This window comes from Simochromis diagramma, unplaced genomic scaffold (assembly GCF_900408965.1).
Source record: "Simochromis diagramma unplaced genomic scaffold, fSimDia1.1 OVJJ01000321.1, whole genome shotgun sequence".
Classification (NCBI taxonomy): Eukaryota; Metazoa; Chordata; class Actinopteri; order Cichliformes; family Cichlidae; genus Simochromis; species Simochromis diagramma.
Window position 1 is genome coordinate 6906476 of NW_024386772.1, and position 27200 is coordinate 6933675.

Below are 27200 nucleotides of genomic sequence, written 5' to 3' on the forward strand. Positions count from 1 at the left end.
ATCATTCACAGACTTGTGAATGACTTGAGTGGCTTAGGGAATAAGTAGGGGATTTTTAAAACATCCACGTTTTATTTTTTACATTATTTAGCTTTAAGCAGGTAAACAAAGTTATTTTACAAAACCAAAAACTACCAGGGCCTGATGCTAGCAATCAATTGTGTGTTTTAAATTGTAGTTTTCAACATGTCACACCCTTGTCTCCTGTGCAGTGTCTTTATGGTGAAAAAGCTATTTGTAGCGTAGTCATATCTGACCAAAGACATGCTTCCAGTATGTCTAATTTTTCTCCAGATTGTCCTTAGTGTACTTCAGTCTGGCTTGAAGATGTCTCTTATGCAGAAATGGGGGGTTTCTTGGTCTGCTGTCCATTCCTGTGGAGAGGTCTAGTGATTGTCTTCTTTGAGACTACATTTATCAATTTGGCTAAGTCTTGGCAGTTGTTCTGGGGTCTTTGAAATTTTTAGTTATTTATTTTGTGTCTTGAACTTATTTTTGTTTTGTCAATGCAGAGCAGTGTGCTATGGGTCATTAAAAAGGTCAGTTTTTCAATAGGCAACTTATAACTTAAAAAAATAATTATGTCCTTGGGTGCAAATAGAAATCATTTATGCCTATAAAGAAAACTAGCCCATTTAGAAATATTACATTGAAAATCCCTTGCTTTGTAAAAGAGCACTTGGGAAGTTTTTGCAAAAAAAAGCTTAAAGGTTTATAATTTTGTCCACATCTTTATATAATTATATATTTAAGTTTATCTGGAGCTTGTTTGGATGAGATGCCTACGATTTATGTGTCTAAAATTTCTTCAAACCACCTTGCAACCTTGGTTGGCACAAAGGATTGACCTTTTCACAAAACACCTGGGGGATAACAGGAACAAACAAAAACCTAACAGTAAACCTGTATTTAGCGCTAACTGAACAATTACCTCTCTACTTTACGGATCTCTTCAGATGCACTTAGATTAGCTAAGGGATTATTATACTTGGCATTGTCCAGGAAACTCTAGTGAGCATGTGTTAACAGCCAAGAAAGCAAAGCCAGTTTAAACAGAAATCTAATCTTTAGGAAATCTCAGGATATTTAGACAATAGCCTGGAGAGAAAAGAAACAGGAAAGGAATCGGGAAATATAGAGAGTTAGTAAAAGTAATGCCAAAGCCAATTTTGGGCCAGCTACAGATAATACATGTCTTTTAAACTCTTGTGGGGCAGTGGGATAAAATCCATCTACAAGCCACAACAGTACAACTCATAGCTGTCATTACTAGCAGAAGCTGATGTAGATAGATTTTTAAAAATCTAGTGTGATAGTTAATTAGATAGGACAAAATGATTAAACAGGCATACAAAGAAACATAACCTTACCCTTGTTTATTCATAAAATTACATTTTCCTTCCTCCTCCTCCCCCCCCCCTCACCTAACAGCAGTGACTGCCGTGCAAGTTCTGTTGTGCTAGTCTTTGATGCCATAACAGGATGATAACAACAGTGTTGAAAAGCAGTCCCTCCCTGATGTGCAGAATACAAATAAGGAGAGAGAAAAGAAAAAGGAAGCTGAGGATAACATCTAAATTCACCAAAATGATGAGACAGAACCAGTGCATTTAATACCATAGATCTTCAGAGAAAAATTAAGACATAGAAAAAACAAAAAAGAAAAATCACAACATAATTAAGGTTGACAAAACATCATGTAGAGATTGGGAAGATAATGTTTTGACAAGAACTACTGTTTGATTATAAACTTGAAAAGTCGGATACAAATACAGTCATATGTTTTCAGTACACAATTGTGATTTTGGTCACGAAAACAAATCTTGCTTTATGTATTTGCCATTACACAGATGATTCAAAGACATTTCATTAATGCTAAAAATTACACAAGTGACAATGTTATTAAAGTACTATTTACTGTTTATTGTTTAATAACATGGTTGGATGATTGTAAAACCTGAAAGACTAGGCTTTAAAATCATATTGACCAGCTTGTGTCAAAAGGAAACAGAAAAAAAAAATATATATATATATAATGAAGATGATTTATTTCAATCTACACAGCTCCATCGAGATGGAATATGTTTCCATTCCTCTTCTCCTGGTAGAAACCTTTTTCCAAAAATCTGACCAGGGACAAGACAGAAAAGTGAAGGATGCTGCATGCACCTCTATTTGAGTTTTAACCGTGTCTCAAGACCACGACGGAAAAACTTCAGAAATTTATGGTGCACGGGAAAGAAAGAGGGCAGAATAGAAAGGGTAGGGCTAGTGAGTCTTCTTATACTCCTTCTGGTTGCATTACTTTTTGTAATCCTTTACACAAATACAGAAACAAAAATGAGTGGCGCTAGTAAGTGCCACTGGTAATGACTGAGCTTTGTTTTTTTTCCTTCTTCCATGAATGGGATGCGTTTTCCCCCCCAAGATGACATCAAGGGTCCATCATCAATCGAGAGGTCATGGATTGGCATGAAACATGATTCCCTATGAGTAAGTTGATTTCTTGATCTGTTGCTTGGTTCGCCAGTTTAAACCATCAGTGGAGTCTGGCAGTTTACTGGCCAGTGGATTCATTTGCCAAACAGTTAATTGGTGCCGTGTTGCTCATAGGGTGGTTGGTCTGACCGTGGTTTGGTTTGACCAATGGGACGTCGTTTGACAGCTGGCTAATTTCTGGTCGGGTTGATCGAAGCTTTAGATTGGTTGCATCAGCCGATTCATTGTGCTAGTTGCTGCCCCCGCAGCACTGGCTACTTCTGCCCTGTGGTGCAGCTTCCTGCAGGTCCACGCCACCTCTGGCTCGTCCGCCCGCGCCTGCTGCACCATGAGGCTCGTTTTTCGGAAGCTTCTTGGCTGTTTTGTGGTACAAAGTACAAAGACTTAATTCCTATACTATAATAACATGACAGTAAGCGTCCAACAACCTGCTATTTTCATTAGTAATAAGATTATTTTTTTTAATAACTTAAAAGGAACAAATTCAAACATTATTCCCCTGACATGTAGGGCTATTTTTCCAGATAGAATTTTTCTGGTAATGAAATGAAAATGCGACCTGCAGCGTCAGTTTCTTTTACTGAACTACAGCTGCAAAGCATGAAAGGTGCCAGACTGTAGAAGTAGGCACCTGTTTACCCATGAGAGGCTTACACTTGTAACAGGACGTAAATATTAAAAGGCATCTCTTGTCAGTGAGCATTTCATTTAGTTGGTCGATACTAACAAAACACCCACACCATGGTTTAGAGGGTTTTTTTTCAGGTCTTTGTACACAAGTGTGTGTGGGGGGTATCATTTCTAAACGAGACGATGCATTCAAAGGGTTTTTTTTCTACTTTGCCCACAACAAGTAAAATGCCATCTGGTTCAATAATAATAATTATTATTTATTAGTTATTATGAGAAGGCATAGATGCTGACATCTCCAGAACTGTGCAACTCTCACAAACAAGTCTAGATTTATAAATAGCACTGTAGGACAGAGGAAAATATCCTAATCTATTTTTGGTGCCAATGTTTCAACAGCAAAAAGCCTTTTTTCCTCTGAACAGTCCAAACACCAAAGTTATCCAATTTAGTGTAATGCAAACTGAAGAAAATCAGCAAATTCACATTTTACAATCTTCAGCAACTAAATTTAACATTTATGTGGGAAATGACCATCAGTGGTCTTATGCAGTATGTTTTGATGAGGATTTCTGGCATTCCCCCTTTTTCTTTTCCTTGTATGAAATGATTATTTTGGCAGATGGACTGAGCAGTGCATAAAAATGAAGTCTAAAGTTTGCCACCTTGCATTCTTAACATTTATCATCATTTCTTCACATCGTTGTAAGAAAATGATTACTTAATCCAGACTTTAGAATTCCTATCATCAGGATGGTTGCTGATTTATTTTCCACTTCAGTACTTAATAAGCTATTATCCCTCTGTCTAACACTTACCTATAGCCATAAAAATCTCATTGACATTCATTGCAGTCTTAGCTGAGGTTTCCATGAAGAGCAAACTGTTGTCATCTGCATATGCTTGTGCTTCCTAAAAAAAGAAAAATGCAAGCAGTATGAATTCACAGTCGTCTGTTAAATAATTTCAGAAGCTTTCACGAGCTTCAGCAGTTGATCTCAGAACTTCCTCATTACCTGGAAATCTACAGCTCTCTTGTTTGCCAGGTCTGCTTTGTTTCCTGCAATTGCAATTACAATATTCGGGCTGGCTTGTCGCTGGAGCTCCTTCACCCAGTTCTTTGCACGTGTGAATGTATCCTTAAAAAAATAATAATAATAAATGTGCATCATTACATATTGCTGTGCTTTTAAAATTTAAATCACTGCTGCAGGTTTTTCATTTTACATTTTACTGAAAAAAAAATAGAAGGCCAAAGGTCTGATTGCTGTTAAGCAATCATCAACCCAGGCTAGAAGACAAGGGTCAGCAAACAAATGACGTATGACTTTTGACTGTCCACAGTCCTGTCACAGCGCATGTTACTTACTGTGTTGGTGATATCATAGACCACAATGGCAGCCTGGGCTCCTCTGTAGTACATGGGTGCCAAGCTGTGATACCGTTCTTGTCCAGCAGTGTCCCAGATTTCAAACTTAACTGTTGTATCATCCAAACATACTGTCTGTGTGAGGAAGGCAGCTGGAAAGGAAGTAGAAAGAAATTATTCAATATTTGACAAAGAGGGGCTTAAGAGAAAGCAGAAAAGTCATCATCTCTAGGGGTGGACTTTCATATTTAAACTTGGTTTTGTAATCACAATATCATTAAAATAATGAGGGAAATCAGTCATTGAATGAAAAGAAGTTTAAAACTTGCTGATAAATTCAGACTCCAGAGGACATGCCAGCTATGGCAATAAACCTATAACGCAAAAAAAACAAGAACAAACAAAAAAAGCTACCAGGTACAAACAAAATGCTATGGTTTATGAACAGAGGCAAAGCTCCATTTAATTAGCCAACTGTCACAAGACCGAGAAAACTGAGCACTCACATAGCACATACTTTAAAGCTTTGTAATCTTTGACTAGGCATGCTGCTGACCAACCACAAGTTAAGGAAAAAAAAATAAAAAAATGCTGACTCGTTTCAAGTCTTTTGGCGAGTGTAAGCACTGAGCTTCCTGTCATTACATCCTATAGCCACATTACTCACAAGCAACCTGATACAGGACAGGAAACATGGGGAAAGTTGGTTCTACACAAAGCAAAAGGAAAAACGACCAAAAGAAAAGACAGAACGAATGAACCAACTGTTCAGCACTGATTTAACACAGTTTACTTTTGGCTTTCACCTGATACAAAATTGCAATACAAACAACTTTAATTAAAAGTGAGAAACTGCAATAATACATAAATATTGGATCCAGACATGAGCAGAGAGGTGGTGTAATAAATGTTGCAGCAATAATATTGAGATAGGTAGATGAAGAACTGAAGAAGAAGCTTTCCCTCACTTTCACTGAACTCAAACTTTGTCATTAAGGTAAGAATGATTTTTCCATGCCTTTGTATTATACAGAAACATCTTTTTGGTCTTGCTAATCACAACATACTTAACAGTTTTTACAACTGTAAAGAAACTCCATATAAACCCAACATTGAGAAGCATGTGAATGGCTGCAACCCAGGAAACAAATACAGATACTTTGCACCACCTCCTTACATTATATTTGTCAAAAAACTGTTATCAATTAATTTCATTTTTAAAGTCATTAATCGGTATTCAGTCTCCATTTCATTCTTCAGCTAATCATTTCCTTACTTGCTTACAAATACATGCATTAGTTTGTTTACTTTACTGTATTGAGTATTCAGCACTGGAATTCTAGTAGGAGAGTAAATGTATTAATATCTAAACTCAGTGATTGTTTGTCCAGCTGGACCAATGATTTTGCTCAGGCAGAAGATCCCATAGTGTAGAGAAAAAAAAAAAAACATATTTAGCCATCACCTCAAATATATTTTAATATCATCAAATATACATGTGAGGAGTTTGGTGGCTCATTTTAGCTGCAAAGAAGTGGTTGCACGACTCTTCCTGCATAGACTCTAGTAACGGAAAAGATTAAGACCTGCAGGCAAGCAGTTCTCTGAACTAGCAAGGACATGTTTTTCTGCTTGAGCACCTAAGTTTAAAACTTTTTAAGAGTCAGAACAAAAAGAAAAACATTTGTTTATGATTACGTTTTAAATTTTTTGAAGTTATTTGTAAAGTCTACTTTTACACTGTAAATGAACAATTTCAAACACGCATTAAGAGTCTGCTTACCTGTACATACACAAGACATATATAGCTTTGATGCTACATATGTCTGTAAGTAAAGCAGAAAGTCAAAGAATAATACAATAGACAATTGTGGAAATCAAGCAAGAAAACAAACAAACAAACAAACAACCCTCACCTCCGATGGTGCTCTCCTGGTACTCATGGAACTGGCCTTTGACAAAGCGCAGCACCAGGCTGGACTTGCCCACTGCCGACTCTCCCAACAGCACTAGCTTAAACTGGCAGATCTTGCTGCTTGCTGCGGTGCCGTTGGTCCGTGCTGGTCCACCTCGCCCTGCCATATTGCAGTGTTGAAAATTGGGAAAAAGAAGGAGGAGCTGGGGGAAGAGGGTGTATGGCTGACTTCAGGCTTGGGCTTACTATAGGGGAGCTGATGAAGTTAAGCTGGATGTAGGAAAGTTTAGGTTGGTTGGCAGATTTACTGGAAGAAGAGGAGGCCTCACCAGTGGGAGCTGCAAAACACAACAAATTTAGTTAAGCTCTACTCCAAACAAAACAGATCTCTACTGAAAACAACCACAGTCATTGTGAAACCTGTGAACACCAGTAGCATCAAATCCCCCCAAAACAAAACAACTCCTTGTTCCTGCAGGCAGTTTGACATAAGAAAGATTATTGAAGAAAGCAGTAACACTTTTTCTTTAACCCAAAATGATTAAACAATTTAAAATCCAAGTTGTTGACACCAAAACTCTCATCACATTGGGCCTCGAGATATAGAGTTTATAACCTAACTTTATTTACTATAAACAAGAGCTGAAGGAGAGCACTTAGTCTCTGATTTTAAATTGTGTCCTCCAACTTGCTCTCACAGGTTAGGTTATTAAACATTTAAATGGCTGAAGCATGCATTACAGGATGAAATTCTTACTTTTGCTTAATTTTTTGGCTTAACTACCAGTTAACGCGACTTGCCTAATACACAAATATAAATACAATACAACTCAAAGTGTTCCTGTGATTTCAAAAATAGCCACAGCTCAAAGATATAGTCATGCATCATTAATATATTCGTGGCTGTTATCTACATAGAAAAGAAGAAACTCATTAAACGTTAAGCATTGACCACAAAAGAATGCCAGCAGTGGCTATTGGCCAAATTTTGTTTTGCAAGGACTGTAAGAACAATAAAAAGAAACCTTTGAAAAAAAAAACAAACAAACGGGGGTTTGTGGTTAGTTTAAATTGGTACAAAATAAAATCTGTAGCTTATGTGTAAACAGGACACCACCAATTTGTTCCTTTCATTTCGCCTACTGTTAGTAAGTGAAACCTTGCCTGCGTGTGTGCGTGCGTGCATGTCAGTTGGGGGATACACATGAGGTCAGCCAGCTTCTGCTTGGTCAAAAGACAGGAAACACAACTGAGCTCAAAGCAGGAAGTGAAGATTGCAGAAGACATTTTACTGCTGAGCACATTAAAACCTGGGATAGACTCAGCTTGATCACAGGAATAGCTCAACACAGAAGCATGATGAACAATCAAGCCACGTATGAGGACTCTTCCTTAAAGACAGGGGGATAGCTCAAGAATGAGGGAAAATCAAGAGGCGGCATCATGGCTAATGATTTGGTTGTGCCAGCTCCACCCCCGCCTGTTGCTGAGCTATGCTTAATCTTTAGCATGTGACTGTAGATCATGGCTTTGTCAATGAAATATTAAGAAATTGCATGTTTTATTTGACAGTGAATCAACCAAGCTACAGTCAGTCAACAGACTAACTTGTCTCCAACACATTTCCATTATGTTTTTGGAGGAACTGGTTTAATTTAGCATTTGCAGATATAAGGAGCTATTAAAAAAAAAAAAAAAAATACACCAGTTCCTTTACAGTTTCCTGTTACGCAAACAAAAACGATGGCCATAACACACAGGCATTACATGTGTTATGGTAAAATAAATATTTTCCAATTTCATTAAAGCATTAAAGTCAGTTAACTCTTACATGGGATTACAGCTGTATACATGTACAGTAGATATCTCTAGCAGTACACTAAAGTTTACGCTGGGCTCCTTAACTAGTAGATCGGCTCTGCTTCGCAGCCTAACAGAGAAAGGAAATCCTTTATAGCACAGCAGAGTTGGAAAAGTCAGTCTGTACTCATAAGATTAACATTCCTCACTAGGTGAATGAGTTGTTTCTTCCTCTTTTTTCTTTTTAAAACAGAAGAATTAACTTAATTAAGTTAATTCTTCTGTTCTTAGGAATAAGCTACATAGTAATAGATAAACTGTACTGGTACTTTCCCATGATACTGGGAAATTAAGACCTATTCAACCAACATTCCTTAAGAAAATTATTTTCTATTTATAGTATTTAATATTTAATACTGAATTTCAACTTTTGACGATGGCAAAAGCACTGCATTCGTAAATAATACACACACAAGTTAGGCATCTTTTGGTAGCAAAAATTCATCTTCAACCAAGGACCATGACGTAGTTTTTTTTTTTTTTTTTTTTTTTTTTTTTAAATAAAAAGAGGATATATAAATGGGAAAACAAAGTACTAAAAATCTAATTCTATCCACAAAGCCTAGCTGCTGGATTGATGATTTAGTAATGACTGAGAGCCACAACAGTAACATCAAAGCTGGAAGCAGCTGACAGGCTTGCAATCAGAGACTCTTTGTTACACTGATAGAGACTTTCACACATCTTAAGCAGCATCTGACGGATGCTGTGATGGCATCCCTAATGGGTACTGCAAACCTCCACAGGGAAGTGGGTCAGGGAACGAGAGACAGTGGGACATAGGTCAGAGGGGGAGGAGAAAAGGCAGGAAAAAACAACAGACGAGAGGGAGAGGCTGTGAAATATTTATTGTGGCCCCCTGTATGTTCTGCTGCTGGCATAATATCCAAGAACTTAGCAGCGATTGTGGTTTATTGCAATCTAAATTGGAGAATGCATGCACAAATTAAATACGTTTAATCAGTCAAAGAAGCAATGAAAACATTTTTTTAATTGCTTTTGCTCCGTGAACAAAATCTAGGTATCGTTAAACATTAGTTATACTGAAAAATTAAGCAGAAAGATCAGGTTACCAGCTGCTATGATCAGTTTCCAAGTGTTCTTGTGACTGCTAGATTTGAAGATTTTGTATTGTTGTACTAGTGCGTAATCGAGGCTCTTCTTATGCAGAAAACAAGCTGTCACCTAACACCATTTCTCAAAAGACCATATTTGCAGAAGGAAAATAACAGGATTAATTCTCCATTCCTGGTCACACAATTAAAAATGACATTCTGTAATTAATAAATTTTGGTTTGCCTGGACAGTATGATGATTTCCTTAAACTTCAGACTAGATTTTAGAAAAAGAAAATCACTTTCACATTCAATTTATAAACTAGATTAACAACCTGCCACCAAAACACTGAAATTACGAAGACAAGCAGAGACATGTGCAGTTCACTTTATTTGAAGGGTGGGGTCATGGAAGAAATGGTATCTGATGAGGGGCTGCATGACCATACTTTTGTCTTAGCTCATAATCCCATCTGCTTGTACAGATGGCTCTGTCCAAATTTGCATGTACACATGAGCATATATTAAAGGCCTATCTATTGCCGCCAAAGGTGATAGTTTGTCCTAGGTTGTAAACAAAGATTGAAAAGCAGCACCATTCTTGGGAAATCGAAAGAAACAGGAAATGTTCTGAATCCAAGATAGGTACAAAGAATTGGTTTGGCGTTGTGATTTTAGATGGGAATGTGGTGACACAATACAGGAAAAGCAAACAGCAGAGTCACCACAAGCATCACTGGCACTTTCCCCCCCCATTGTGATGAATGAGTGAATTAGCATTAGTCAGAGGCCAGATCTTCAGATACTAAAATTTAGCAATAACAAAAAAGAAAGCTCTCTTCATTTCTAACTGAAATGAAAAATACAATCATGTCTGTATGGATGGTCAGATGGATCCCAAACTGAGACCTTTCATCTCATCAAACTGTTTAAAACAGACTTTGTCCACTTTATGACTTCAAGTGATTTTAAGTGAATTATTAAATAATGGGATTTGATATTTGATCCTTTACACAGATTTACAGATCCAGCTGTCCATTTAACTACAACAACTTACAACTTTAAAGGCAATGCCAAAACATAGCACCCAAATGTATTGCATACTAGTGTTCAACTAATTTGCAGTCCTTATTTTAGGGCTGGGTTGTCAAAAAGAGTGGCTGTTTAAGAAGGACAAGGTCCACATGCCATAAACATGAGAGCTCAGGCAAGCAACTGTAAATCACATCTTTATCTCAAAGGCCAAGCTCTGTTACTTGTATTAAGCCATAAACATAAGCTGTGAAGATACACAGCATACAAAAAAAGTATTTGCTGTTAAATGCAAGAAGACACACGTGCAGACACATAACAACCCCAACGTTGCAATATGCGGATGTTACACCACAAAGTCAGCAGTAATGACATTTTAATGATGAGAAGGCACTGCCATAAATACAACTTCAGAGGTAAGCAAGAGACTATGTACGCACATTTACTCTGTCACACAATGTGATGCACAAATGCAGCTGATAATAAAAAGCACCAGATTGTGAAGAGATTACAGCTGCCTTGATAGTACATCTAATTTAGAGAACATAAGACGACTATGATGTGCCTCGACTGAGCCTAGACATCGCACATAAGACCAGTCATTAGACACTTAACCGGTGGCAGGAACGTAACATATTAAGTTAGTTAATCTACAACTAATATTTCAAAGTAAGTGAGAAGTTTTGCTCGGTCGATGCCGGGTTAAGCACAATGATAAGGCAACTTAAACTGTAAAGCTAAGGCTTGATTCAAAACAATCGATAAAATAACTATCAAACAACAATGCACCTGTCTTGGCTAAAACGGTACGTTACATTTAGGTGCGATACGGAACCGCTAACATAAACGTAGACGACACGACTGGAACTTGTGAGTTCCACTAAGCACTTGGCTAACAAAATGAACGCTGACTACACAACGTGAAAGAATCAACCTTGTTGCTTACTTAGCAGTAGCACCCATTTGCTAGCCTAAACTGACAAAGAAAACAAAAGCTATGTTCTTGGCAAGGAAACTTGACTTCTGATAGCATTAGCTGTGTTAGCAGCTACGGCCAAAAGTCGAAAGCGTCATTAGACAACTTTTCTTTTCTCGGCCCTGTGTCGTCAGCTGTCTGACGTTTGAGAAACTCCGGGACGTCTTATTGCGTCCACTTGCTTGCATGAAACGATGTCACATTTTTCTAAGCTATCTCAGGGCTCTGCCGTGGCATTATTTTTTTTTTTTCTTTTCAATATTTAGAATGTTTGTCCCACAGGGCAGCTCGTAGCTTCCCTCGATCCAGTCTGATAAGGCATTTCGGTTGAGCCCGGACTTTGCTGACATGCTAAGCAGAAAAAAAAAAATAATAACAAAATAGATCAAACTACAGTAAACAGTTTGTCGACAAAATAATCCAACACACGTTCAGTATTGCTCTTCACCAACATGACTCTTAATTTCAAGTTGTTTTACTTACATTACTTTTTCTTCCTTCGCTGGTCTCATCGGCGGCAGCAGCTGCCTTCTTCTTCTTCTTCTTCTTGGGCTCCGGCCTTCCCTTCCGGTTAGCAATTTTTCCGGGAACCTCCCACTTTTTGTCAGTGGCTTTCTGACCAATGAGGACAGCGGGTTACGCTAGACCCTCCAGTCTGCAGCACGACATTTTTATCAAGGTTTTATTATATCTAGTCATAAATAACATCTAAAATTATCTTAATTTGAATATAATTATAATATAATGATATGGTGTTTATGAAAATTATGTATAATGACAATGACAATAAAACTTGTGCTTTTCAAATGGCGTGAAATTTTGTAACAAATTTTGTTTAGCATAATATTTTTAATAAGCTTGGGATACAATCTGCGTTCATAAAGAAGGATCCTTTTTTTAATTTTTACTAATATTTTAATGATCCTTGTGATGTCTCCAATGTCGAACAGTAAATTCTGATCTTCATCTTCCTTTGGCTTCTTCATTTAGGGGTCACCACATCATCTGCCGCCATTTAACCCTACCCCTAGCATCCTCCTCTGTCACACTAATCCTCTGCATATCTTTCTTCACAGCTTGAGTCTTCTCCTGTGGGCTTCCTGTTCTCCTCCTGCCTGGCACCTCAGTGTTTGTCCAGTGTATCCACTATCCTCTTCTACATATGTCCAAAACATCCTTGCCTCTTTAACTTTGTATCCAAGCCACTTAATCTAAGCTGTCCTTCTGATATACTCATTTCTAATTTTGTCCATCCTGGTTACAACCCAATGAATATCTTAGCATCTTCAGTTCTGCCACCCCCGGCTCAACCTCATGCTTTTTTGTAAGTGCCACCATCTCCAAACAGTAACATCTTGTAAATGTTTCCTTTCACCTTTGTTGCTGTCACTCATTTCCACCCACTCTAACCTGCCTACTCATTTTTCTTCACCTCTAATGGGCAGTGTTTGTTGCTTTAGATTGTTAAACTCACCAACTTTCACTATCTCATCTCCTTGCATCTTCACATGTTCAAAATGAAAGATGAATTAATAGTGAAAGAATGGCTTTCTTTGCTTTGACCGATGACACAAAATCTTACATGCCCCTCAGTATATTATTAATTTCAGAATTGTTGCTAAATGCTAAAGAGTCACATGGACATAAATATATCTGCCATGATACTACCAATGAATAAAAATATCAAGGTTTTTCAGCAGTCTGTTGAAAATGTCATTGCTATATGCCAGGTTGATTGGACCAAGATTGGTCAAATATGATTAACACGTTTCAGGAATATGTTACATCATTCTACAGGTCAAAAGCTTGGTTGTGGCTCCAAAAGGCCATATCTCATGAAATGCCAGTCTTGTGTTTGTTGTAGTAACGACATATCACCACTCAGGGGTGCTGCCCATTCACTTGTGGCTTCTAAGCCAACCCTGGAAACATTTTGTGGCTGAATACAGCAGTGACAATTCACGTGATAGAAAAAAAAATACAAATGAATAAAATGAATAACTAGCCAAACAATTTTGCATTGAATGGTTGAGTGAGAGTGTATGGTCTGCAAAATAAGATTGCTTCAGCTATGATCTATGCAGACCATGACATAATCTCAATTCACAAACATTATTAATGCCATATAAAACACAAGAACCATCAGTGGAGAAAAACAGGTTTATTCTGTAGTGGCAGTTGGATTCCAATAGTTGATTGAGAACTTGGCTAAATAACAATTTATTAATTTCAAACTTCACACCAGATTTCTTGGTAAGGTACTCTAAACATTACGTCAGCTTTGTTATTTACTCGCTGATAGCACAACCAGATAGGGATGTCATCAGTGTGGCCTTTCTTTCATATCAAGAATGCTGTCTCCTGTGGAACGAGACTCCATGGTCTCTGTCCTCTCTCTATAAAGTGAAGCTTTACTGTCCATGTTTGGTACTTGCTCCATCAGAGAATTTGCCAGGTCCTGTGTTTGGTGGACAGGACTGGATCCTACCGGATCATTCTGTCTGGAGCCTTCGACAGTACCTCGCTGGTCCTCGTATCCTGTGTATATCAAAGTGTGGGCTCTTGATGGCGTCAAAGAGCTAAAGGCAGTGTGATACTGTGGTTGGGCTGAAGGAGTGGTGGATAAATGTATAGGTGTCTGGGATTTGGTCTGATTATGTGAAGAATCCGAGTTGGTTTGAACACTTAGGGGTGGCTGGGAGTAGCCACAGTTTACTGTAGAACATAAGGAGTGGGTGCTGCTTATCGTGTGGATTTTTGCACTACTAGCCACGTGTGAGGCCTGAGAACTTAATGGGTAGCCACTGAAGGCAGAACTGATACCCAGGAGCGATGGACCTCCGTGGGCATGAGAGGAGGTCATGTAAGGAGAGCCTGGAGATGTTCTGGGTGTTTGGAAAGGGCTAGAGAAACACTGAAGCCTCTGAGTTGTGTCTCTGTCAGAGCAGACCAGGTGTGAACAGGATGGTATTGTGCTCGACGAGTACAGCAAGGCGGAACTGGTGCACTGGGAGGGTATTCCACTGGAGTGCCATATATTTCTAGCAGGATGGCTAATCATTTCATGAACAGGTGGTAACTCAGTGGAGATATTTAAAGGGACATCCGGTTGCCAGTGGCTAGAAGTTGTCACACTTGGGTTGGGGAGCACCTGAGTGCCACATGAACATGTGGAAGCTGGAGAGTTATTGTGGAGCATTGTCATATGAGAATGCAGAAAATGTATTATGTCATGGAGTTCCTTGGCAAGGTTGGAAACATCTTGGTTTAAGTTGTTTACCTGAAAGAATGAGAAATAATGACTGTTTATTCAAAACTGTTAACTGTTTATTTGTAACTGCTATCATGTTAAGTTGATATGAATTCAAGCATTAACAGATTAGATTCACTTGGTCAAAGGTAAAGGTTACTGTGTCCTCACAAAACACATTTGGGCATATTTCAAGGAGCAGCACTTTTGCCTAATAAGGGAACATACCTCTTTGCTTAGTTTGCTGACGCTCTGTCTCACTTCTTCTGTCTCAAGAAACAGGCTACAGATGTGTAACCGATCTGAAAAAGGATTTTTTTTTTTTAAAAAGTGAGAAACTCATCTAATCTGTTCCGACTTTGGGTTATATTTAATGTCTAGTCCTGAATAGAAAGGCTTATATTTACAATTTCTCATTAATCATGCAGTTTTCAGACACTTTACCTGCAACATTAGTCTTTGCCTCGCTCTGTTCCATATTAAACTGAAATGTGTGATCATTATCCTCAATTCCATCCACGACCCTGACAGTAAGACAAATGGGTGTTATATTAATTTAATTATATGCAAACAGATTATTGATATTTGACCAAAGGAGAATGAATAGGTCACCTGGGGCTGAGGTTCAGAGGACTAATACAAGAACCGGATGGCATGAGTTTGGCAGGCCGATGGTTCAAGTCTAGGTCACTGGTAAGACTGGGTAAAGGAGATGGAGAGAGCTCCTCGCTGAAAAAAGGTTGTGGGGAAGGACTACAACCCCTGCTTCCCTGAGCAGGTGATCGGCAGAGCTGCAGTGCGCAGATGTGCCGGAGCTCCTCGCCCAGCAACGTGCTGAGGCAGGGTTGATGGACAGGGCTGCCCATACTCTGTAGTAGAGGCAGTCTCTGGTGCTGAGAGTATTTTACGTGGTCTGTATGTTTTACATCAGCTCCTTGAATGATATAGGGTAGTTTATGATCCATAAACTGAGGAGAAAAAAGATGGAAAACTCAATGAAGCCGATTGCAAAGATTTGTGCATGATTTTTGTTTGGGTAATAGATTTGTTTGCTACAAAAATTCTTAGTCTAGTGATTTTGATAGTGTCAGAAATACTTCTCTTGTAGGATAGTTTTAATTAAGCTTAGTGTTTTTCTTGATGACTGGAGTGTAGAAACCATATATAGTACATGCTGTTTGCTCCATTTCTCTCTGTTACCTAGCAGCAACTGGAGCATTATTATCTCAACTATAAAAAAAAGGCATTTTAAGTGTTTTCATATCTACATGACATTTATCAAGAGAATGCAATGCAAGCCGGACTAATCCCTTAAGCTAAGACAGATTTAACTATGGCTGTATCAAGCACGTCAAGGCTAAATTAATCATCCTAATGAGGCAGACATACCTGAGACTGCCTGGGTGTCAGCTGAAACCGTGTTACTCCCTAAAGGCATGGAAGTGAAAATGAACAAAGCATTACACTCACACTGGAAACTGAACATGTAAAGCGTTCCATATAGCATAGGTATGTTTGTACACCATATTCTGAATTGTGGTGCATTCGAATGTGTCTCATTCTCAGTTTTATTCCATTGCTTCAAAGTAAATGTCTTACATCAGCTTCACTGCCTTCTCTCAAGTTGTAGGTGAGATTGTGGTGGATGTCCAAGCTGAACCGACTGCAATACTCTGGATAAAGCCCCAGGACCTCCCTCAAAGCCCAGACACTTATGTACTGCAAGTCGCAGTATGTCAGTGCCTTCACATCTGCATTGGTCTTGATCACCTTGTCATGCTCTGGTAGGTCAGCCCCTATGAGGTCGCCTTTGCCTGTAGGGATTGTCACATAAACATAGTATGTGTAATATGTCAATACACAGCTAATATGTAGAGAAATCTGTATGAGATTAACATTAAAACACTGGGTGCACACTGACCCAGGATCGCTAGGACCATGCCATCTTTCAGAACCTCCAGGGAACCGGAGCACACAAAGTAATTAGCTTGTAGGGCATCTCCTTGGCGGATAAGATATTCCCCTGGTGCACAGAAGGAAGTTTTGATGTGGAGGGAGAGGGAGCGCAGACACCCTCTGCTGGCTCGCTCAAACACAGGCAGCTGCAGTATGTCTTTGTTCAGATGCATGGTAATGTCAGCTCGCAGTTCATCTGGGAAGTCATGTAACAGCTAAGAGCGAGGACACGATAAAAATAAGAACCGCTATTTAATAGTTAACCACCGTACCGGTACTTAAATGCATATAGAGCTTTGCAAGACACAAATTACCCTCTTTTTTTAAGTACTTGTAATTATCAGCTCATTGTTCACCCAGATATTCTTCTCACAGAAACAAAACTCCACTGCCTTCTTGTCTTGCTACATTTCGGCTTGATAAAACTGGAATATTGCAGTACTGCATTTACATGTTTCCTGCAAAGTCTGTCCCTCCTCTTGTAGTCAAAAATCACCAGGTACTCTCCTTTTAAAATACTTCAATCTTTTTGTTTTAGACAATTACTTAGAGATATTTGACTATGCAATAGTGCTACTAAGAAGCCTACACATATGGTATGGTTAACCACTCCTAAATTAAACAAATAAAAAAAAAGGGCAGACTGTGTTTTTAAAGACATGATAATACTGCCAGCATGTTCTCAGAAACCAGTGGCTCTCTCTGTTACCTTCAACACTGAATTAATTATCTGAGGGTACTGATGGTTGGGGGTGTTAATGAGTGCTCTCTCTATTTCAGCTCCAACCCTTGTAATTACAGGAACTTCTCCTAGATAGGCTCTGGCAGTATACTGAAATTCTATTTGCAAAAAAGGACTATCTACTTAAAGAACTGGAATAAGACTCCAGAGAATCTGAGGTGCCCCATATTTTAAGAATGGCATTTCTGAGTGTAGAATAACCAATATCCAAAAAGAATAGACATATTCTTCAGCTACATATTAAAAATGATGCATTCTGCCAGAAAAATAACTTATTATGTCCAAGCAAATATTTTTCATAAACACAAAGAGCCAGGAGAACACGGCTAAAGTGTGATTCTTTACCCACCTCATTGGTGTTGATTCCATTGTTGACAGACCAGGTGGCCTGAAAGTACTCCAACATCCTTTGCTTGAGCTGTTGAGGTAGCCGATGCACACGGATGAAGTCCTTGAGATCCTTCATGCGGGTGTGGTAGAGGGAGCGACGTGAATACATGCGCTGGATGATGGCAGTCACGTTGCCAAAGACTACTGCATGCATCAGGGCTGGAGGTGACAGAAATATGGGGACATTCTTGAAACATTTTTCATATAGTTGGGAATTTCCTGCCAAGTCCTTTAAACTCACCTCCCATCAGCATAATACAGATGGAGAAGATTTTCTCTGCATCTGTATTGGCGCACACATTCCCAAAACCAACACTTGTAAGGCTGCTGAGGGTGAAATAGAGAGAAGCAATGTAGGCGCTAGGCAAGGATGGACCACCCACGGTGCTGTTGATGTACGGCGTCTCCAGACGTTTCCCCAGCTCCTGAAGCCAACCTGGTGGAAGAGGGGAGAAGGTTGTTACGTAGGTCTGTCTGAGTGATTAAATTAACTTTTGTTATTCTTTTTTAATGGTTGAACTTTTCTGCTGTCGTAGGTGATATAATACATGATATAATATAGAATGACATAATGTGTTACTGGTGATATAATGCAATCATTTCTTGACCTACACTTCCTCTGAGGAAACAAGCTAGGGGATGAAATGATGCTGAAGCATTCAAGCATTAGCTGAGATGTGCAGCACTGACAGGGCGATGTTGCCAAAAAAAGACACCTAATTTGTCTCAGTAAAGCAAACGAGTGAGGGAGAATATTATACTTTTAACTGTGTGGGACTATTCAAACAAAACTGCAGTGTCCTCACCTATGTCCCAGGTTACTGGGTCACCGCTTTCTATCTCCTTGCGTCCAATGATATACCAGACACAAGCCATCCAATGAGCAAGCAGTGCAAACACAGACATGAGCAGGGTCAGGACTACAGCGCTGTACTGAGAATATCGATCCAGTTTTTGTAACAGCCGTAGCAAGCGCAGCAGACGGACTGTTTTCAACAGGTGCACCAATGAAGTCTGGAAAAGGAGTGGAAAAGTACAACATCAAAGATGCAGATTAGTTTATTTAGTAGTTTTGCCGTTCAAGGATCTGTATGAGTGTGTTTAACTTGTGACACATCCCCACTTCTCTGTTAGTACCATCAAATACTATCAAAGTTAGAACAGCGTAATAGCTGGAGAGTTTGCAGCGGACGTCGAGCAAAACAAAAATACAGTTAGGGAGATGACTTTGTGCGTCAGCTGAAGTTGCCTTTGGCAAACTAAGACTAATCCATGAGAAGTACTAGTGTCGAAGCAAGCAGACTAACAAGAATGTTCAGTGAAGGGCATGAATGTAGAAGGATAATCATCTCCACTCGCTTCTCTGGGGGAAATAGCACCATAGCATTACTCACTATAGACACTGGAAAGTATAAAACAAAGGTCATTTTAGATTTTCACGTATCTGGAATAAAAGTCTTACCACTGTAATGTTGAAAGCATAGAGAAGGTCAAAGGGGAGTGCTGCAATCAGATCTACAAAGAACCAGGTAGTGCAATAATGGAGGCAGATGGATCGGGTGTCGTACACCACCTGACCTGACTGACTCACAAAGGTGGTACGGAAATTCAGGAGAATATCTGAAAAGGAACAGTAAAGTTAAAAACAAAAGAGAAAGATGGCAAACCAGAACAAAGAAAACAAGATTTCACTAGAGTCATAGCCGGGGCAGTTAATATATAGAATAATATACATTACAACAATATAGCTCAAGAAGACAGCGGGATATTAGGATACAAAGCCTCATTTCAGCAAATAATTAAATCATTGTTATAGTGCTAGTTAAAGTTGCACAGATTCTATGAGTAAGGGGCGGGGGTTGCAGCCCAAGAATGTTAAACAAAGAAACATATCAAGCTGCATGTTGCAAGGACAAATAGAATTTGCAGCATAAGAAGCACAAAGCAGTTAATGCAAGGTTTCCCTGGCAATAAACCCAACTCTCTTTTGTATACTGAAAAGGCGACTGTTTGTTTAATTTCAGTAAGACTGAACTGAGGATGAGTTTAAATGAGAGAAAAAAAGGAAAAACGTGTTACCAGGTGAGCTAATTTTGTGATGGTGTCTGTCCCCAGACAAACTTGTTGAGAGACAAGAAGTCAGCGAGCCTCGTGGCACATGTGCTATCGCGCATTCTTTGGAGGAAAAATGGGACGACGTGAGAGAAATCTAATTATGATTTCTAACCTAGGGCAACAAAGACAGCCTGAGTGGGTGAGAAAAAGTAGGAGGTAGTCGTGTGTTAGCCATTGCCAGGGAAACTACTGCAGCTGCACTGGGGAATATGTTTCTTCATTTAAACTTAACATTGTTGTCTGTTCGTAATGTAAGTAACAGGTAGAAGAGACTAGTAGCTTGCAGAGTAGAACCTCTTAGAAAAACATTTTCATTTGTTTAAGGTGTTTAGTAATTCAATTTTACCTAAAAAAAAATATTAAAGGTTATACTACTGCATCCTTATTTTTTTCAATAAATTCAAATATATTATACCAAGAATGAAGAGCATCTCTACAGCAATGTCACTGCCTATGGTACTGCGGCTGACAAGTGGCCGATGGTCACCGTCCTCATCATGGCTGACAAAGCAGACGTTGTAAGGCACTGTGACTGCGACATAGAAAGTTGCCAGAAGGATTAACCAGTCCCATAGAGCCTTGAACATGCTGTAGTGCAGCAGGATAAAGCGGGACCTCTTCACAGCTGCCACCTTGTACTCGGGCAGGGACGGTTTCTGGAACACACTCTGAAAAGATAACAAGTCATTCAGCTTTAGACTTCAAATCAGCACTGCTTTGATATCCTTGCTTGGTGGCATAGTGATGACACAGATGGAGAGAGTAAGCTAATTTTACAAGCCTGCAAATCTCAAGTGCCCGGACTGTGTTTGCAAGTACTTTAATTCTTGAAGGGCACTAAAAGTATGACACATCATCATCATCACAGCTGTTTGAATAGGGCCAACTGCCCCTATCTGGTACACAAAGTACGTACCTTGGTACTAAATGCAAAACTCACCTGACTCAGGGTTACCTGATTATTAGCATATAAAGGACAGCTTTGTTGTTGAGTGTAAATGTTTAGCTAGTAAAAGTGCAAAACTGTGCTTTAGTTTTATGTATTTATTTCTAAGCCAGTGGTTTGCTCTCACATTGGGCAACTTCTTCTTGTTCCTCTTGGTGAACAGCCTGTTCAAGTGGTGTAGAATGGTTCTCCCCCTCTCTCTACTTTGAAAAAAGTGTGATTGTCCACTTTTTCTTCTCTGGTCGGCAGTCTCTAACATTCCTGTAAGGAAAATAATACGCACTAAATAAAATTGTGTGTAAATTATGCCAAAAAATGCACATTAAATGACACAAAAAAATAAGTGCTTTTGTTAAAAACTAAAGAAACGCAAGCAGCCAGGCCTCACCGTCTCTTTGAGTACAGCGATGTTTTTTTCCATGTGATTCGCTGACATCTTTGAAGGATAACAGGAACAGCACAACCTCACCTTTCTCATTTTTAATTGGTACAATATCCAGGAGGCACCAGAATGGATTTCCTGGGAGTATTAAAAATGTTATTACAGAGACATTACCTCGTCAGACAATTAATTCACCAAAATGATGATTAGATCTCTAATACTGATGAAATAACAATTTTTTTTGTTTTGTTGCCAAGCTCAAGTCATTCTCGTTTGTGACCGTGAGTGTCTGTGATTCTCACCATTTTTCCTATAAAAACAGACTTCTCCTTGGTACTCCTGCTGGCCTTCCAGGGCTTTGTCTACCTGTTGAATCACATTTTCACTGGTCTCAGCCCCGTGAAGGAAACGACACGTGCAGGTTTTCTGCATCACCTCTGTTCGAACAAAGCCGGTTAACTCACAAAAGCCATCGGAGCAGTAGACAATAGGGTATCCACAGCTCCCCTGAGTATTTCCCAGGAGGAAGTTACAGTCTGTGAGGAAAATAAAAAGATCAAAAATCAGGTAAAGTTATTGTGTGACCTGGAGAAACAGACATGGCGAACCGAACAGTAGGAAGTGCATAGATGTAGCCAAAGTATATAGCTGCAGTTCTGAAAGAAAACATTTAAATGTGTCAAGTATAATGTTTTTTAATATAAATTTTTAAATACAAGTTCTCTTGAAGCACAAAAAGTAACTTTTCCTATCTGAGTCATTCTTTGTATTTTCAGCTCAGAACCCTGAAGTTGGCAGTTATCTAGTGTACATCAAAGAGAGCTTTGAAGTTTGCTGCTGGTGAGCATTAAGTCCAAGAATATATGCAGAGTGCCAGCTGGTCCCAGGACCTCAGTGAGGCTCTGGTTCTAAATCATTTTCAGTCATTAGACATTGCACTGATGAATATTTTCCAAAATGTTTTGTCCTGTTAACCAAAAATTTCAATTACATTTCCACCAAACTATGCGGAATTGGTGGAGTTCATTTAAACTGATTGATTTCCTGGCATGGACCCGGCACAATTTATGAGCAAAGTTTAGGTTAGGGGTTTTGGGAATGCTATCCAGAAGCTTAATGTTAGCTTACTTTATCAATTCCAAAACCAATTTTGTGTGCAAACATCTTTTCAAACCTCTAATTGTTGATTTGAGGTGAAGTTAAAGTCCTCCTTTTTTATTTTTCCATTCACTTCACAGTGAGTCAGGGTGGCTGTAGCTCAAGAGGTAGAGCGGGTCAACTGCTGGTTGGAAGGTTGGTGGTTTAATCCCTTGCTGCTCCAGTCTGTATGCTAAATATACTTGGGAAAGATACTAACCCCAAGTCGAAGATCTGTGAATGAGGGATGTTGTATAAAGTGCTTTGAGTGCTCTGGGAGAGCAGAAAAGTACTATATAAGAATCAGTCCACTGACAATGTGAATGGAAAACAGCCCCATAGTAAGGTGCTGCCACCACCCTGCTTGACAGACTGTACATTACATCTTTACTCCACCAACAATAGCTCTTATCATTGTTGCCAAATAATTAATAATTAAATAACAGTGTAAGAATAGCTTTTCTTTGTGTATCACCAGTCAAAAAGGTGGAAAATAGAATAGCTTACCCAACTTGCCCAGTTCCTTAAGTTACAAACTGATGTATAGAAATAAACTGTTTGGGGTGATGCAGTTTAGACTCTATTGTAAAGGGACGCAACAACCAGATGTCTTCATCATTCAATGACTAATGGAAGTGTGCTTTCAGTTGTCCAACCCATCAATATTTAGACAAATAGACTGAGTACACTGACATGTCATCTTTTATTTGTTTATTCAAACACACTTTGATGCAAGCAAATTTAATTCCCCCAAAGTTCTTTGTTTGCTTATGTAGCAAAGCACTCCAATGATGATATAGCTGCAAGGACAACACCAAGCACCTGTACTGCGGCCAGATATAATGAGGCTGATGCTTTGTGTTCTCTCTACAGCTCGGAAAGTAAACAGAGACCGATAATAGCAGTTTATTCAGATGCATGCTGTCATACGGTATTGTATTTTAAATGATTTTTCAACCACAAAATAATTGCCAGCATCACTAAAGGGTGCTAACAAAGTGTTGCCTCCAGAAGAACACATGTGCAAGGTTTTTTTTTTATTTCATTTTTTCACCTGAAGTGTCTGCACTTAATCTCATAAGAAGCTAAATTAAGATCTTCCTGCGCTTATGTTGCCATGGCAATTTGTGCAGGAAAAAAATGGTAATGTTGCAACAGTAACCTCACTCTGATTTGTACAAAAAGCATTTAATAGATTTGACTAAGTCCACTTGCACAAAGGGGACCTGCTACGATAATCTCCTGCACCACATTTGTATTTTTGGACATTATTGGACTAGCTGTGCATGATTTACAGTTGAAATAACCTTAATTTATCTTATACTGGTGCAAGCCCGCAGTCTTAAAGCTACTCTGACTTTCTTTTGACTAGCCACCCCTCACAAACAAAAGGTTTGAATAGCAATTGGGTCAACATGCCATGACCATGGTTAACACTGACAGTCATCAAACCTCAAAATGATGTGAATCATCACTGCAAAAACATTGTTAAAATGCAAGCATTTGTTGATTCAGATGCATTTAGTATTCCTAACTATCCACAACAGAACGTGGGGAGGAGAAAACTGCAATTTCAGCACAAAAACAAACACATGTTTGATAGACTCCTTTTGCTTCTACAGGCTACAGTGCACATATATCTAATGAATATTATTCTGAAAGCTTTAAAATTGTCGATTAAGATCAGTACCCTGTATAAGTTGTGAGTGACTAGATGAAAAAGTAAACTTTTCCTGCTTTCACAGGTTGACTGAACCACACCTCAAATTATATTTGATTGGCTCTCTGTCTCTTGCATATGCAGTAATTCATCTAAATTAATCTCTCTGCTCTCATGTCAGGATCATACTGCCTATATTCAGTCACCCTCACAGTATGTGATCCAACACTTTCAAATCAATTAACATATATTTTTCAACTATTCCTGGATTCCTGCGGCATTATGCTGAAGCCATCTCTTGTCAGTTGATCCTTTTACAACCTACTCAGTGACTTGATCAGTCCACCGACGCACGACTCACATACAGAGGCACTGTGGCTGCCAGATAATGAAAACATGTTTGCTGCCCAGATATGTGTAAATGCAATTCTATATCTGCTTTCTGCGGATGTGAAGGTGAGGGCAAAAAACCTCAGAGAACAGATGGAGAATTTTCAATGGCGAGAGAAATGCAACGTCTGACCTGTGCACCACTTTTCTTGTTTTCTGAAAAAGTATATATATATATATATATTGTTGATGTATTTCTCTCTTTTTTTTCACTAAATCTGATGTAGAGTAAAACTGACATGCTTGGATACTTGATGTAAGATGTAACTTTCCATGCCTGGTATTGTTCATATGCGTTTGAGTGGGTGTAACCGGGTGGATCTGTTCCATATGCCAAGGTAATAAGATTTTTCTTTCTGTATATTAAGTGTTATAGTGTGAGAATGTTGTTTCATTTCTTTGCTTCTGAGGCAGAACAAGCAGGAAGAAAAGGCACTTATTACCCAGAAACAAGAAGAAAAAAAGTACAATATTCTATGTGCTGTAGAGTGAGACTGTTAATCTGCCTCTTCATCTCATGCTAGGTTACATAAGACTGGAAAAATAATTGTGCTTTCTTAGTAATCCAAGCACATGTAAATATTAGCTTTACATTGTATTAGTTTCGCATAATGAGCAAAAATCAAATCATGTCAAGCACTTGGTGCATAAGCTACATTTTCATTTGAAACTTTAATGGCTGTAATTAAATGCTAAAAAGTAATATGTTTTATTAGAGCTGGTATTTAATCAGGATTAATTATTCAGCAAAGTCTAGTGTTTAAATCCAGTAGTGTTTTCACAGTTATTAGCATCATTCTGTAACTGCCGCACATAGTTATTTAATTAACGACACTGTGCTGAGCCGGTCTTATAATAAACAATAGATTTTTCAGTAACTTTTTAAAAAGCTCATATATATTTTTTTCCCTTCTTTTTTGGTAGATTTCAAACTGAAAGAAAGATGCCAGACTTTAGCTCTAAAACTTTAATGTTGCTCCTGAATAATTTGATTTGCCTTTTTTTTTTTTGTTTGCTGTTGACAAAGACCTTGACATTATTCTCAACAGGGAAATATTCTAACAAGCAACACATCATCTCAACAAGTGGCTCTTCAGCTCCAACATATTAAATGGGATCTCACTACTGTTGGACATATTGATTGACAGCAGTGTTTATCAGCGCCTGTCACAGTCCTAAATTGGGTTACAGAAATGCCAATGGCAAAAATCCTAAACGCAAGCTGGGAAAGCTTCATCTTTAAAATTGATTGACCTTTTGCAGCCAACATGTTTCATATATAAATGTATTATATACCATTTCTTTCAATATAAGTAATACACATTTTAAGAAGAACACATACTGATCAAAATCTGCGGGGACTAGCAGCACTTGTCCAACAATATCAGTCGCAGATTCCGAATACTTGGTCTGCAGGTTAATCGATTTACTATTCATGTATATTCATCAGAAATGTAATTATCAGCATTCTTTTAAAAAATCTGTATTAATGCAAAGTGATCCCCTCTCCCCAAAATACTTACGAGTTCCATCAAAGTGATTGGCAATGGTGTCCAAGAAGGTATTTTGTGGAGCAAGGAGGCCCTTCATTACAGGCATCTTTCACCAGAAAAAAAGGTCACAGAGTCCTAGTTTCAATTAGTTTGCCACCATTCCCTATAGAAGACCCGAATTAGACTTTCAACACCGCTTCTTGAGTTTTCTTGTAACTCTTCAGTGGAGTGGAAGTTTTATATATTCTATATTGAGTGGATAAAACTACTGAAATGTATCACAGAGTTTTCCATTTCTTCTTTGAAGGAAAATTCAGAGGTTTTCCGTGCTAAAGCTCTAAAGCTTTTCTCAGCCTGAGTCAGAAGTATTCAGGTTCAGTTGTGCATCGCTCTGTGCTCAGCACTGCTCCAGTATCACAGCAAAGTCTCAGCTGCTCCTCAGTCAGTGTAACTCCACTCTCCATGAATCTTGCCACTGAGTCCCCAGCCTCTCTCGCTCCCTCCCCTTCTCTCTCGCTCCCTCTCTCTCATAGAAAAAAGCTTGAACCATCCCCCGTTCTATCCACTGAATTTATGAAATATCTCTTGCCTTCACTTTCTTTCTCACATAAAACCTTGCCTTCTCCCCAGAGAAGTTATTAGAAATAACTTTCCTTTTTCTTCCATCTCTTGCTTTCTCACGCTCTCACCTCTATCTTTTGTGAAACTCCACAATGGGAGGCAGAAGAGGATTTTCTGTTGCTTAGACTTCTCACTTAAATTACCAATCATTTTTTCCGAGGTACAGCTGGATCCTGCGTTAATAACACAGAAAGGGAGGTGTGTGTGTGCACGTTTTGTTTGCTGTGGAAGAAAGCAACTGATTATCTTCTTTGGCATCTCTGGAAAGATTCTGTGTTTTTATCAGCCCTTCTTTTGACACATGAGGGTAGAGGTCAAGTTGAATAAAGCACAGCATCAAGCGATTCCCGTTTTTGCTCAGTGTAATAACAGTCAATTTGCTGCTAGGCTTTTTGTTGGTGTGCTTGAAGAATCTAACAGGCTGCTGTCTGTATCACCACCTCTATTTCACATTTTCTTTACTCCCCATGCATCAACAAACACCCACGCAGATAGTTGCTGTAGAAGATGCAGTAAAAACCTATACACACAAACTGACCTCGAAATAGCAGATTTCACTGGTTCTTTATGTTTCATCGTCACTTATCAGCATTTCCTCTCGACTCCATATGGTTGCATAAAGCTGTTGTGCACACAAATCCACTATATTAGTTACGCATATATATTCATACCCATGAAAATTTCTATTTTTAATCACAAACAGTTTTGTTTTTGTTTGTTTTAATCAGAGGTACTTTCTGTTGGACAGATTTGAGATTTATATGCATCTGTGTCAGTTTGGC

General features: G+C 38.8%; 2 protein-coding genes across 2 annotated transcripts; both read right to left on the reverse strand.

The window, feature by feature from the left end:
- Positions 1-1361: 1361 nt before the first annotated feature.
- Positions 1362-11956, reverse strand: rab5c (RAB5C, member RAS oncogene family). Its single transcript, XM_040045823.1, has 6 exons — positions 11820-11956; positions 6415-6751; positions 4499-4650; positions 4146-4268; positions 3948-4041; positions 1362-2856 (listed from the first exon to the last, which is right to left on the reverse strand). The coding sequence occupies exons 2-6, from the start codon at positions 6578-6580 to the stop codon at positions 2729-2731; spliced, it is 663 nt and encodes a 220-aa protein (XP_039901757.1). The 5' UTR covers positions 6581-6751; positions 11820-11956; the 3' UTR covers positions 1362-2728.
- Positions 11957-12984: 1028 nt separating this feature from the next.
- On the reverse strand, positions 12985-26692 carry kcnh4a (potassium voltage-gated channel, subfamily H (eag-related), member 4a). The gene is made up of 16 exons (XM_040045811.1): positions 25828-26692; positions 21420-21653; positions 21124-21255; positions 20863-20996; positions 20205-20457; positions 19137-19294; positions 18481-18688; positions 17916-18110; positions 17634-17833; positions 16508-16757; positions 16186-16400; positions 15976-16014; positions 15199-15554; positions 15031-15110; positions 14815-14888; positions 12985-14616 (listed from the first exon to the last, which is right to left on the reverse strand). Exons 1-16 carry the CDS (start codon positions 25901-25903, stop codon positions 13660-13662), a joined length of 3561 nt encoding a protein of 1186 aa, XP_039901745.1. The 5' UTR covers positions 25904-26692; the 3' UTR covers positions 12985-13659.
- Positions 26693-27200: the final 508 nt, after the last annotated feature.

What these genes read in the sequence shown, in the direction of transcription:
- rab5c (XM_040045823.1), bottom strand. Translation starts at nt 6,580, where the DNA reads ATGGCAGGGCGAGGTGGACCAGCACGGACCAACGGCACCGCAGCAAGC. An exon ending in TCTATGATATCACCAACACA is followed by an intron (nt 4,269 to 4,498) that starts GTAAGTAACATG and finishes TATTTTTTTAAG; the next exon opens with GATACATTCACACGTGCAAA. An exon ending in AGAGAGCTGTAGATTTCCAG is followed by an intron (nt 4,042 to 4,145) that starts GTAATGAGGAAG and finishes TTCTTTTTTTAG; the next exon opens with GAAGCACAAGCATATGCAGA.
- kcnh4a (XM_040045811.1), bottom strand. Translation starts at nt 25,903, where the DNA reads ATGCCTGTAATGAAGGGCCTCCTTGCTCCACAAAATACCTTCTTGGAC. An exon ending in CATGGTCCTAGCGATCCTGG is followed by an intron (nt 16,401 to 16,507) that starts GTCAGTGTGCAC and finishes CAATCCCTACAG; the next exon opens with GCAAAGGCGACCTCATAGGG. An exon ending in TCAGCAAACTAAGCAAAGAG is followed by an intron (nt 14,617 to 14,814) that starts GTATGTTCCCTT and finishes TCATTCTTTCAG; the next exon opens with GTAAACAACTTAAACCAAGA.